The sequence below is a fragment of the Symphalangus syndactylus genome, chromosome 11 (genome assembly GCF_028878055.3).
Source record: "Symphalangus syndactylus isolate Jambi chromosome 11, NHGRI_mSymSyn1-v2.1_pri, whole genome shotgun sequence".
Classification (NCBI taxonomy): Eukaryota; Metazoa; Chordata; class Mammalia; order Primates; family Hylobatidae; genus Symphalangus; species Symphalangus syndactylus.
Window position 1 is genome coordinate 54,286,560 of NC_072433.2, and position 12,373 is coordinate 54,298,932.

At 55.9% G+C, this 12,373-nt stretch overlaps 2 protein-coding genes across 5 annotated transcripts; one reads left to right on the forward strand and one right to left on the reverse strand.

Moving 5' to 3' along the window:
* The first annotated feature begins 62 nt into the window (after positions 1-62).
* On the forward strand, positions 63-4,497 carry SEPTIN1 (septin 1). Of its 3 annotated transcripts, XM_055298859.2 has the most exons (11): positions 63-128; positions 287-377; positions 473-559; positions 768-891; positions 1,169-1,303; positions 1,398-1,515; positions 2,614-2,715; positions 3,102-3,201; positions 3,452-3,617; positions 3,925-4,015; positions 4,105-4,497. In XM_055298859.2, exons 1-11 carry the CDS (start codon positions 111-113, stop codon positions 4,189-4,191), a joined length of 1,119 nt encoding a protein of 372 aa, XP_055154834.1. In that variant the 5' UTR covers positions 63-110; the 3' UTR covers positions 4,192-4,497. The 3 variants fall into 3 exon arrangements, with proteins under 3 accessions (XP_055154834.1, XP_055154835.1, XP_063468009.1); XM_055298860.2 differs by having other exon boundaries at positions 78-128; positions 3,382-3,617; positions 3,925-4,497; XM_063611939.1 differs by having other exon boundaries at positions 78-128; positions 3,925-4,497.
* A 145-nt stretch (positions 4,498-4,642) lies between these two features.
* On the reverse strand, positions 4,643-12,316 carry MYL11 (myosin light chain 11). Of its 2 annotated transcripts, none has more exons than XM_055298900.2 (8): positions 12,154-12,316; positions 7,780-7,818; positions 6,728-6,820; positions 6,408-6,483; positions 6,101-6,205; positions 5,930-6,008; positions 4,932-4,980; positions 4,643-4,838 (listed from the first exon to the last, which is right to left on the reverse strand). In XM_055298900.2, exons 2-8 carry the CDS (start codon positions 7,780-7,782, stop codon positions 4,734-4,736), a joined length of 510 nt encoding a protein of 169 aa, XP_055154875.1. In that variant the 5' UTR covers positions 7,783-7,818; positions 12,154-12,316; the 3' UTR covers positions 4,643-4,733. The 2 variants fall into 2 exon arrangements, with proteins under 2 accessions (XP_055154875.1, XP_063468024.1); XM_063611954.1 differs by having other exon boundaries at positions 12,098-12,183.
* Positions 12,317-12,373: the final 57 nt, after the last annotated feature.

Sequence of the window (12,373 nt, forward strand, 5' to 3'; positions counted from 1 at the left end):
GGACTGGGCCAGTTTGAGCATCTCAGCTGCCTCTTCTGCCCGCCCCCTTGTTAGCCACACTCAGCTTCCTGCCCCACCAGAGGAAGTGGGGAGAGACGGCAGGTGCAGTGATGGCTGGCGGAGTCATGGTGAGTCCTTACACCCAGAAACCCGGGCATCTCGGCCCCAGCCCCCATGCCTAGGGTTCCCAGACCCCACTGACTCTTCCTAGCCTGGGAACTCAAGTGATCCTGGGGACCCTGCCTCCCATTGCCAGCAGCCTCATATTGTCCACCCCCATCCACAGGACAAGGAGTACGTGGGTTTTGCTGCCCTCCCCAACCAGCTGCACCGCAAGTCTGTCAAGAAGGGGTTTGACTTCACACTAATGGTGGCAGGTCTGGGGGTTTTGGAGAGGGAACTGCAGAGGGGATGTCCTTAGGAGACCCTGGCTGTCCCCTCCCCTGACCAGTTGGGCCTGTTCTGTCCACAGGGGAGTCAGGCCTAGGGAAATCCACCCTCATCAACAGCCTCTTCCTCACCAACCTCTATGAGGATCGCCAGGTGCCAGAGGCCAGTGGTAAGACCCTCCTCACCCTCTCCAGGCAGTAGCCCCTGTCCCCAGGTTACACCCTTGTTTTTTCCATCTGGGGACTCAGGTAGTTGACTGCTTCTTTCTGAGACTTTCCTCCCCTGGGAAATGGGTGCAGGCAACTGTGATGTTGACAAAGGAAATTAATTCTGCCTCAGAGCCTCCCCGGATCCCTGACCTCTCCCCCATCCCACAGCTCGCTTGACACAGACCCTGGCCATTGAGCGCCGGGGCGTAGAGATCGAGGAAGGGGGTGTGAAAGTGAAGCTGACCCTTGTGGACACACCTGGCTTTGGGGACTCAGTGGACTGCTCTGACTGGTGAGGAAGAGGAAAGGGGACAGAGGCTCAGCCTCTCACAGTGGCGACTCCCTGGAGAGTTACAGGGCTGGTTTGTGCTGGCTCCCTATCCCAAAAGGTGGTGTCTGTTTCAGAGGGTCCCTGTGCTTCTTGATGACTCACCTAGGCCCCCACCAGTTCCCTTAATGTCTTTGGAGGGAGCCAAAGAAATGACGTTCTACTCCCACAGTCCTGGCTAACCTTGCCCCCTGCCCTCTGGCCTTTGATCTCTGACCTCACATCCTCTCTCCACACCCAGCTGGCTTCCGGTGGTGAAATTCATCGAGGAGCAATTTGAGCAGTACCTTAGGGATGAGAGTGGCCTGAACCGGAAGAACATCCAGGACTCCCGAGTCCACTGCTGCCTCTACTTCATCTCACCCTTCGGCCGGGGGTCTGGTGGGGGGATCCTGGGGGCTGGGGCATTTAGGGAGGGCTGGGGGGTCTCTGCCTCCTGAGGCTGGGCAATGACCAATCCCTGGGTGCAGGCTCCGGCCCCTAGATGTGGCCTTCCTCCGGGCAGTACATGAGAAAGTCAACATCATCCCAGTCATTGGCAAAGCGGATGCCCTGATGCCCCAGGAAACCCAGGCCCTCAAGCAGAAGGTGTGAGTGATGACCTCTGACCTTTGACCCCAAGTGAGGCCAAACCTGATTTCAGCTTAGACTTCTTTGATCTTGAAGTGGCCTTTTTGGAGCATGGTGCGTCAGGCTAGATTGTAGGAGAAGCTTCTGAGGAAGGTGGGTGGTAAGCCGCCAGCGTAGCCATGTCTCTGAAGGCTCAAAATAGGCTAGATATGCAGCCCTTGGGCTAGATGCCTGGCTAAGGCCTATTTCAGGGCAGGAGCATAGACGTGAGAACATAGTGACTTCCCTCTGGCCCCCACCCTGTGTCTTCAGAGCCCTTTCCCACTGTTTCTGCTTATATCTCTCTCAGCCTCTCTTTCTCTCTCTTTTTCTTTTTTTATTTTTTTAGATAGAGTCTCAATCTGTGGCCCAGGCTGGAGTACAGTGGCAAGATCATAGCTCACTGCAGCCTCAAACTTGTAGGCACAAGTGATCCTCCTGCCTCATTCTCTTGAGTAGCAGGGCCTACAGATGAATACCACCATGCCTGGCTAACTTAAAAAAATATTTTTTTGGCTGGGCTTGGTGGCAGACACCTGTTAATCCCAGCACTTTGGGAGGCTGAGGTCAGTGGATTGCTTGAGCTGAAGTTTAAGACAAGCCACGGCAACATGGCAAAACCCCATCTCTACAAAAAGTACAAAAATTAGCCAGGTGTGGTGGCGTGCACTTGTAGTCCCAGCTACTCAGGAGGCTGAGATGGGAGGATCACCTGAGCCTGAGAGGTTGAGGCTGCAGTGAACCAAGATAGAGCTACTAGACTCCAGCCTGGGTGATAGAGTGAAATCTTGTTTCAAAATAGATATATATATTTTGTAGAGATGGGATCTAGCTATATTGCCCAGGCTTCTCCTGGTCTCTTAATGTCTGCACCATCTTAGAATCTTGTTTCTCACCATCTATGTCTCTGAGATTTTGTTTTTGTCTTCCTGTACGTCCATCTCTCCCCATCTCTGTCTTTCATGTCTTTCTCTCTGTCTCTGACCACCCAGTATCTCTGTGTCTCACTGTCTCTGGTCATGAAATGTCTGTCATTGTGGCCTGTTTCACACTGTCTCTGTATCTGTTTCCCCTGAGATCCGGGATCAGTTGAAGGAAGAGGAGATCCACATCTACCAGTTCCCCGAATGTGACTCTGACGAAGATGAAGACTTCAAGAGGCAGGATGCAGAGATGAAGGTGTGGGAGACAAAGAAGGAAGGCAGGCCGGGCACGGTGGCTCACGTCTGCAATCCCAGCACTTTGGGAGGCTGAGATGGGCAGATCCCCTGAGGTCAGGAGTTCGAGGCCAGCCTGGGCAACACGGCGAGACCCCGCCTCTACTAAAAATACACAAATTAGCCAGGTGTGGTGGTGGGCGCCTGTAATTCCAGCTACTCGGGAGGCTGAGGCAGGAAAATCACTTGAACACCCCAGCCTGGGCAATGGAGTTAGACCCTGTCTCAAAAAAAAAAAAAAAAAAGAGGAAGGGGCAGGAAGCAGAGGAGGCAGGTGTGGAGATTGAAGCTGGGAAAGAGAAAGTTTCTGCCGTGTGAGCCAGTGGTGACCCTGCCCCTGCCCTCCAGGAAAGCATCCCTTTTGCAGTCGTGGGATCATGCGAGGTGGTGAGGGATGGCGGGAACCGACCGGTGAGGGGACGCCGCTACTCCTGGGGGACCGTGGAGGGTGAGTGAGGCTAGGCAGGGGTCCTAAGGCCAGCAGGGAGCCCGGGGCCTCTGGGTCAGGCGCACTCAACATGTGAAGTTGGGGTGGGCTTTGGTCCCAGGGGATCCTAGGAGGAAAGGGGGGTCGCTGGGCTGCAGACCGCGGACCCTCCGCTACAGTGGCAGCAGGGCTTTCCTGTAGACCCGACCCTACGGGTGGGCTGGACCCGAAACTCCCTGACGTTCGCTGGTCCGCGCCGCGCCCCCTCCAGTGGAGAACCCACATCACTGCGATTTCCTGAACCTGCGACGGATGCTGGTGCAGACACACCTGCAGGACCTGAAAGAGGTGACGCACGATCTGCTCTACGAGGGCTACCGGGCCCGCTGCCTACAGAGCCTGGCCCGGCCTGGGGCTCGCGATCGAGCCAGCCGCAGGTGAGACCCAGTGCCGACAGTCTCCGAGCCTCCAAGGTCCCGCCTCACCCATGACCCCGCCCTGAGGCCCCGTCCCCACCACCTGTGACTCCGCCTTCACCACTCAGACCCCTCTCTCCCTCCTTCTCTCTCCCTCTCTCCCTCCTTCTCTCTCCCTCTCTCCCCACCCTCTTTGCCTCCGGCCCTAACCTCAAGGACCTGGCTCCGCCTCCTAGACCCCAACCTCGCCCCAGGCCCTGCCTCCTGGGCCTCACCCATAACCTCAGGCCCCGCTCCTAATGCCTGTCCCCTTCCCACTGTCCGGCAGTAAGCTTTCCCGCCAGAGCGCCACGGAGATCCCGCTGCCCATGCTGCCTCTGGCGGACACCGAGAAGCTGATCCGCGAGAAAGACGAAGAGGTGAGCACGCACCTCGCTTCCCCCCGACCGATGCCCCAGGTCCCCCTCTGGCCTCGCCATGTCACCGCCTGCAATCTCGCCCTGCACAGCTGCGCCGCATGCAAGAGATGCTGGAGAAGATGCAGGCCCAGATGCAGCAGAGCCAGGCCCAGGGCGAGCAGTCAGACGCCCTCTGAGGCCACGCCCCACCCGGCCTTACCTCGGCTCCGCCTTCAGTCGGCCTCTTGTCCAATCCCCGCGCCCCACACTGCCCAGCGCCCCCCCCCCCCCCCCCGACCTCCGCGGGTGCCGCCCTCGCGCGGGCTAGGGGGAGGTTCTCCCAGCCTGGGCCCGTAGCCCCGCCCGGGCGCTGGTCCTGCCCACCCAGACACCGCCCACTTCCCGGCCCGGGGCCCGCACAGTCTCCGACCGCATCACTGTCTTCCAGGGTCCCCCCTCTTCTCCCAGGCTCTGTCTTCAATAAAAACTGAGCTTCCCGCGGCCACGCGAGCCTTCTCCTTCCTTGCGGAAAAAGGCGGCAGGCGTAGATTGTGGGGCCGCCCCCCGCAGGCCTCCAGGCCGCATCCATTCATTTGTGGGGCGCTCCCACCTGAGGCCCTCGCGCAGACACTCTGAAGGCGCCGCCCATAAGAAACAAAGACCAGTGAAATTTTATTGGGAGCCGGGGTGGAGGTCGGGCCAAACAGAAGCGTCGGCCAGCGGAGGCCCGCGGGGGCCCCTACTCCTGGTCCTTGGCGTCGCCGTGCGTGATGACGTAGCAGATATTTTTGTAGTCGACGTTGCCGCTCACGTCGGGGGGGAAGGCCGCCCACATGTTCTTGATCTGGGGAAAGACGTAGGGGCGTCTCGCACAGGCCCTTAGGCTTCCCGGCCCCAGCCCCTTTGCTGCTCCGGCCCCGCCCCGATCCCCACTCACCTCTTCCTGGGAGAAGCGGTCACACTGCGTGGTCAGCAGCTCCTCCAGGCTGGAGAGAGGTGACACAAGGGGAGTTGCGATTGGGTTCCTGGTTCCTTTCCACTCCCTCGCACCTCATCCCCGTTGCCAGCCCCAGCCGCCCCCGAAAACCCAGGTCACTCTACTTCCTTTATTGGCCTCCCAGACACTCGCTTTTGCCCTCTCCGCCCACATTTGCTGTGAAAATGCAATCTTACCGCCCATTACCACAATCTTAACTACTCCCTTACCTCTGGCAGTGCCTAACCCTTCGTAGGAATTTTTGGGTTTTTGTTCCTTTTGAGACAGGGTCTCGCCCTGTCGCCCAGGCTGGAATGCAGTGGTTTGATCATGGCTCACTGCAAACTGGAACTCCTGGGCTCAAGGGATCTTCCTGCCTCAGCCTCCGGAGTAGCTGGAACTATAGGTGTTTGCCACCACTCCCGCGAATTTTTTTTTTTTTTGGAGACGGAGTTTTGCTATTGTCGCCCAGATTGGAGGGCAGTGGCGTGATCTCGGCTCACTGCAACCTCCGCCTCCAGGGTTCAAGCGATTCTCATGTCCCAGTCTCCCGAGTAGCTGGGACTACAGGTGCCCGCCACCACGCCCAGCTAGTTTTTGTATTTTTAGTAGAGACGGGGTTTCACCGTGTTGGCCAGGCTGGTCTTGAACTCCTGACCTCACATGATCCACCCGCCTTGGCCTCCCAAAGTGCTGGGATTACAGGCATGAGCCACTGCGCCCGGCCAGCCCATGAATTTTTTAGTTAAGTTTTTAGAAACAGGGTCATGCTATGTTACACAGGCTGATCTCAAACTCCTGTCCTCAAGCAAATCCTCCTGCCTCTGCCTCCCAAAGCACTGGGATTATAGGCCTGAGCCACAGGGCCCAGCCTTGGTAGGAATTTAAGGAGGCTGTCAGTGTGGGAGCAGCTGGTGGAGTGGGGGAAGGGTCGGAAGGGTGGGGGAGCCGATGCTTACAACTTCTTCTTGATGGTGCCCTTTCCCTCAGGGTCCAGGACCTTGAAGGCTCCAGTGATCACATCCTCAGGGTCAGCACCTGTGGGAGTCACAGGGCACATGAAGCTGATGGGTCCCTGAAGGGTCTGGGAAAAGGCAGCTGGGGCCTTGGACCCAGGACACTCCACTCACCCTTGAGCTTCTCCCCGAACATGTTCAGGAAGACGGTGAAGTTGATGGGACCGCTGGCTTCCTTCATCATGGCGTCCAACTCCTCATTCTTCACATTGAGGCGGCCTGGAGGGGGTTGGGGGAAGCATGGGCTGGAGCGGGCTCCTGGGGCCGGGCCTGCGCTTCCTACTAATTCAGCTAATCCCATCCGTTTTTCAGCTGGGTAGACTGAGGCCCAAGGTGGAGCTGACAGGGCTGGAACCCAAGGCCACTGAATTTCCTAGACTCTGCATCCTTGAATATTCCCACCTGGGGGTAGGGGACTCACCCATGGCTGCGAAGGTGTCCCGAAGGTCCTCCTTGTCTATAATACCATCACGGTTCTGGTCGATCACGGTGAAGGCCTGGGGAGGTCCGTGGGGGGGAGGGTTAGGTCCCCCATGGCCCAGCCTCAGCATCCCTACCCCAGGCGGATCAGATACTGGCTCTCAGCCAACTGTCCTCTTCTACCCCAAGCAGAGAGGGGAGGAGGGAATTCTAAACCTTTCCCCTCCTTCAAACAGGTGCACATTCCAGGGAGAGGGTTGGGGAGAAGGCCAGCAGGGCTGCTTTTGGTCAGCCTTCCAGTTTCCCCGTCCCCTCACCCACCTCCTTGAACTCCTGGATCTGAGTCTGGTCGAACATGGAGAAGACGCTGGAGCTTCCGCCCTCTACTGTCCTTCTCTTGGCCCTCTTGGGTGCCTGGAGGGTGAGGGTTGAACAAAGGGGCCCATGGACCAGTCCCTCCACCTCTCCAGGGGCAGTGGATTAGATTAAGAATTCTTTGAGTCCCTGTTCCTAAAGCATCCCTTTGCCCTGAAGTCTCCCCTTCCTTGGGACCTCTTTGCTGAGGGGGCTTGCTTTGATTGCATTCCCCAAATTCCCATCTGTGGCTCCTGGGTCTCCAACTCTCCATTCCCCACAATGGGTGGAAGCTTCCTTATCTTCTCAGTGCCCTGAGCCTAGCTCCTCTGAGCCCCAGACTTGCTGTGTGACCCCAGCCACTCATTTGCCCTGTTTGAGCCTCTATTTTTCTTTTTCTTTTTTTTTTTTTTTTGAGACAGAGTCTTGCTCTGTCACCCAGGCTGGAGTGCAGTGCTGCGATCTCGGCTTACCGCAACCTCTGCCTCCCGGGTTCAAGAGATTCTCATGCCCCAGCCAACAGAGTAGCTGGGATTACAGGCATGCACCACCACGCCCAGTTAATTTTTGTATTTTTAGTAGAGACGGGGTTTTGCCATGTTGGCCAGTTGGTCTCGAACTCCTGGCTTCAAGTGATCCAACCACCTTGGCCTCCCAAAGTGCTGGGATTACAGGCGTGAACCACAGCACCTGGCCTGAGCCTCTACTTTCTCATTTGTAAAATGGGATGGGAGTTATTGCCTGGCTGGTGCCAGAGGGCCTTAGGAAGATGGAGTACAGGAACGAATGGATCAGGCTTTGAGAGGGACTGGGCCCCTGTGAGTTGAATGTCTGGGTGGATTATCATTGATTGAATCCTTTAGGCCATCACACAGTCTGTTTTCCATCAGTGATGCCGAGAAAGAGATGAGCATTCTTTTAACTTTTTGTTGGACTGGGAACCAGCTACTTTCTTTCAAAGGGTGAGGCTGCCCTGAGGTCTAAGGGATCTGGGCAGGGGTTGGAGGATTCTCACTCACCATGTCTTCAGTCTCTGGGGGGCAAGGCAGAGGCTCCGGCTGGAAAGAAGCAGGGAGTCAGCATGGAGCAGTCCCTCTGGGGTTATATAGTCCTGCCCCAGGGAGCCCTTAACATACCAAGGTAACCTTAGCCCTGCGGGTGCCCACCCCAGATACCAAAATAGCCCAACTCAGGGCCTCTCCTTTCTTGGAGGGCCGGCAGCAGCTGGAGCCCAGGGGGGAGGAAGGGGGGAGCAGGTCTTGCAATGCATGTCTCACTAGGGCCTGGGCAAGAAGGGATGTTCTTTCTCCCAAAGAGGGGCTAGAATGTGCCAGAGTTTAGAGGGGACCCAACCCAAGGCATCATTCTGGGAGATAAATGAACCAGATCCTGTACCCCGAGTGGGGTGGGCTCAGATTTAAATCCAGTAAACGTCCGGGTGCAGTGGTTCACACCTGTAATCCCAGCACTTTGGGAAGCTGAGGCGGAAGGATTGCTTGAGGCCAGGAGTTCAGGACCAGCCTGGGCAACATAGTGAGACCCCTGTCTCTATTTTTATTTTATTTTATTTTATTTCATTTTATTTTTATTTTTTTTTTTTGAGACGGAGTCTCGCTCTGTCACCCAGGCTGGAGTGCAGTGGCGCAATCTCGGCTCACTGCAAGCTCCGCCTCCCGGGTTCACGCCATTCTCCTGCCTCAGCCTCTCCGAGTAGCTAGGACTACAGGCGCCCGCCACCACGCCCGGCTAATTTTTTGTATTTTTAGTAGAGACGGGGTTTCACCGTGGTCTCGATCTCCTGACCTCGTGATCCGCCTGCCTCGGCCTCCCAAAGTGCTGGGATTACAAGCGTGAGCCACCGCGCCCGGCTTTTTTTTTTTTTTTTTAAGACAGTCTCGCTCTGTCTCCCAGGCTGGAGTGCAGTAGCGTGATCTCGGTTCACTGCAACCTCCACCTCCCCGGTACAAGTGATTCTCCTATCTCGGCCTCCCGAGTAGCTGGGATTATAGGTGTGCCACGAAGTCAGGCTAATTTTTTTTTGTATTTTTAGTAGAGACGGGGTTTCACCATGTCGGCCAGAGTGGTCTCAACTTTCTGACCTCGTGATCCATCCACTTTGGCCTCCCAAAGTGCTGGGATTACAGGTGTGAGCCACTGCGCCTGGCCCCCATCTCTATTTTAAATTAATAAAATAAACCCAGTAAACATGTATTGAACACACACAGTGTGCCACGTGCTAGGCTGGGCTTTGTGGGTGCACTTTGGCAGACACAATCCCTCCACCCCCACATGGTGGAGTTCATAGTCAAGTGTGTGTAAGTGTGAGGGTGGTGAGAAAGAGCCATCTGTGGAAGCTGAGGGATCAGGTGGGTCTCCTACCTCCCTTCAAGGAGAGGGGAATTTTTTTTTTTTTTTGAGATGGAGTCTTGCTCTTGTCGCCCAGGCTGGAGTGCAATGGTGCGATCTCGGCTTATGGTAACCTCTGCCTGCTGGGTTCAAGCGATACTTCTGCCTCAGCCTCCTGAGTAGCTGGAATTCCAGGCACCCGCCACCACGCCCAGCTACTTTTTTTTTTTTTTTTGAGATAAAGTCTCGTTTTGTTACCCAGGCTGGAGTGCAGTGGCGTGATCTTGGCTCACTGCAACCTCCTCCTCCCGGGTTCAAGTGATTCTCCTGCTTCAGCCTCCCGAGTAACTGAGACTACAGGCGCGTGTCACCACGCCCGCCTAATTTTTTTGTATTTTCAGTAGAGATGGGGTTTCCCTCTGTTAGCCAAGATGGTCTCGATATCCTGACCTTGTGATCCGCCTGCCTCGGCCTCCCAAAGTGCTGAGATTACAGGTCTGAGCCAACGCGCCCGGCATCTAATTTTTTGTATTTTTAGTAGAGATGGGGTTTCACCATGTTGGCCAGGCTGGTCTCGAACACTGACTTCAGATGATCCACCCGTCTCGGCCTCCCAAAGTGCTCAAAGTGGCGGATTACAGGCATGAGCCACCGTGCCTAGCCGAGAGGGATTTTTTGAGGTGAGATGCTTTGTGGTCTCAGATTTTGTGCTGGGCCTTGATGTCCCCTCTGTAAAAGGGAGATGTAGTTCCCATCCCACAGAACTTGCCTTATAACTAATAATTATCCCTGCCCTGGTGGAACTTACAGTCTAGCCATAGAGACAGGAATGAATGCAGAAACTGACATAACAGGGCTGGTCAGGAGCGCAGAAGTGGAGGGCGTGGCAGCCCTGTCAAGGTGTATGGGAGTGGCTTCACAAGGGCCAGGAAGTCAGGTGCAGGTGGAGGAGCAGGTGTGCTGGGCGGAGGGCATGGCCTGAGCAAAGGCCTGGAGAGTGGAAGATCAGAGGTGTTCAGGTTGCCAGAATTGTGATGGGGCTGGTGACCAGCCCCTGAGGGGCCTTCAAGACCAGGCACAGGACGGAGACCCTGGGGAACCTTGGAAAGGTTTCATGCAGAAGAAGGACATGATCTAGTATGAGTCTAGAATATTTTCTCTGGGTACTGGTGTGGAGGCTGGAACTCAGGAGGGGAGGCAAAGACCCTAAGAGGATAGCCAGCTGGTCACTTTCTGTGAGGTGCCTTGATGGCCAGTGGCAGCTCACTTCATTCTGGCCAAGAGCCAGCTTGGCTGATTGTGTGACTTTGATGTACCCTCTCTTCTCCCTCTGGGCCTCAGTGACCCAGTCCCCTCCATGCAGCAGAAGTCTGGAAAAATAGTGGCTGAGGAAGCCCCGAGTTGGCAAGGACAACCATCTCCTTCTCCTCCTGCTCCCTCTAGGACCCGACGACGTCCTGAGGAAGATGCCTCTCCCTCCCCCCTCCCCCCTCCTCCAGGCCCATGCCGATACCTCTAAGACATTTTCTTTTCTGGGCACTGAGGCCCAGCCACCTGTTGTCTCTAAGAGAGAAGGAGCCACCCTAAACTTAGCAGCTGCCCTTAGCCTCCCACACCAGCCCCTCCCTGCCTCAGACGGCAGCTGCCTCGCCTTATAGGGTTACCATGGGGGTCCAGGCCAGGGAGGAGCCCACTTATTACTGGGTTTTGGGAGAGGAGGAGGACTCCAAAAAGGGGAATGGGAGGAGTGCTCAGGAAGCTTGGGTCAAATGGGAGATGGGGAAGGTGAGGAGAAGGAGATCAGATACTGAATGGGAATTGACAGGACTTGGGGCTGAGTTGGGAGTGAAGGACCTTAGAGAACTCAGAAACCAAGGAGGAGCTGAGAAGTCGGGAGCTAGGTCTCAGTGGAATTCCAGGATGGTGGATGCTATATGGAAATCGGAATATGGGGGTCAGAGAAAGAAAAGGGTATTTAGAAGTTGGAAGGTTGGAGCTCATAACGTCAGGTCTTTATGCTTGTGATCTAAGGACAACCTGGGGCGCTCATGAGATTGAGGTCGGGGTTCTCAGTGGAACATGAGGAGCACAGAGGGATGTGGCAGTGAGGGGAGAGGAGTTGACGGGACTGGGGCCTTGGATCCCCAAAAGAATAGTAACACACATATGGGGAGTTCATGGTATTGGAGATTCATGGATTTGGGGTTTGAGATCCCCACTAGAAGAAATGGTGCGGGTAATCAGAGGGATAAGGTCTGAGGAATTGGAGCCTGGGTTCTGGGGAGGAGCTCAGATAGATGGGAACTGAGGAGAGGGACTTGGAGGTTGGGATTCCCGCAGGAAATGGGTGAAGCAGAGATATGGGTTGCTTATAGGATCTGGGGGCTCTGGCTATTGCCACCCGGGCCTGGAATGTTGGGGTTAGTTGGGGGCCGGGATCGGAGAATTAGAGTAAAGGCTGAGAGTACTGGGTCAGGGCACTGGATCTGTGGTGGGGTTTAGGGTCCCACAGACCCCCAGAGTGGGGGGCTCAGGAGCTGAACGAAGAATAGGGACCTGGAAAGGACTCGAGAAGGGCAGCGCGGCACTCATTGTTTGAGGGCTGCACTAATGCCCCCGCCCCTTCTCCGTGCTGTCCCCAGCTGTCACCCTCCTGTAAGGCTTGTCTCCGGTTGTCACCGACTATCCCTGGGCAGGCACCGCCTGCTGGCAGCATCTTTGCCCTTTGGATGCTCCCATTGGCTGAGACAGCTATTTTCCTGTCCTGTGGCCAAAGTGGGAGAACACGATCATTGGCTGACGAGGCGAATTAATCTCTAGCTTGCCCCGCCTCCTTCTCGCTGTCATTCCTTACTGACCATTTTGGGAGACCTAAAGAATTCCTCAGCCCTTCCTATTGACTGCGGATGCTGTCTGTCACCGCCTAAACAGACATCACTGCCTGTCAATTTGACCACCACCTACTCCCCTTTTCATTGGCTCCCTTTTTACCGTTCCTATTGGTCAAGAAGCCTCCAGGCCCCACTTCTTACTCGCACAGCCCCTGCCTCCTCCTCCGCCCTTCCGCGGTCGTTCACTCTTCAGTCATATTCATTGGCCAGGAGGTTCAGGCAACTGCGTTTCTATTGGTTATTCCTTTCGTCCCACCTCCCCCTGCCTTTCCTCGTCCTCTGACTGGTCTTACAGCCCTACGCCTTCTCCGTTTCCTCTTTGCAGATGATGACCCACCCCCTTTTCGCCTCGAGCCTCGCCCACGATTCCAACGAT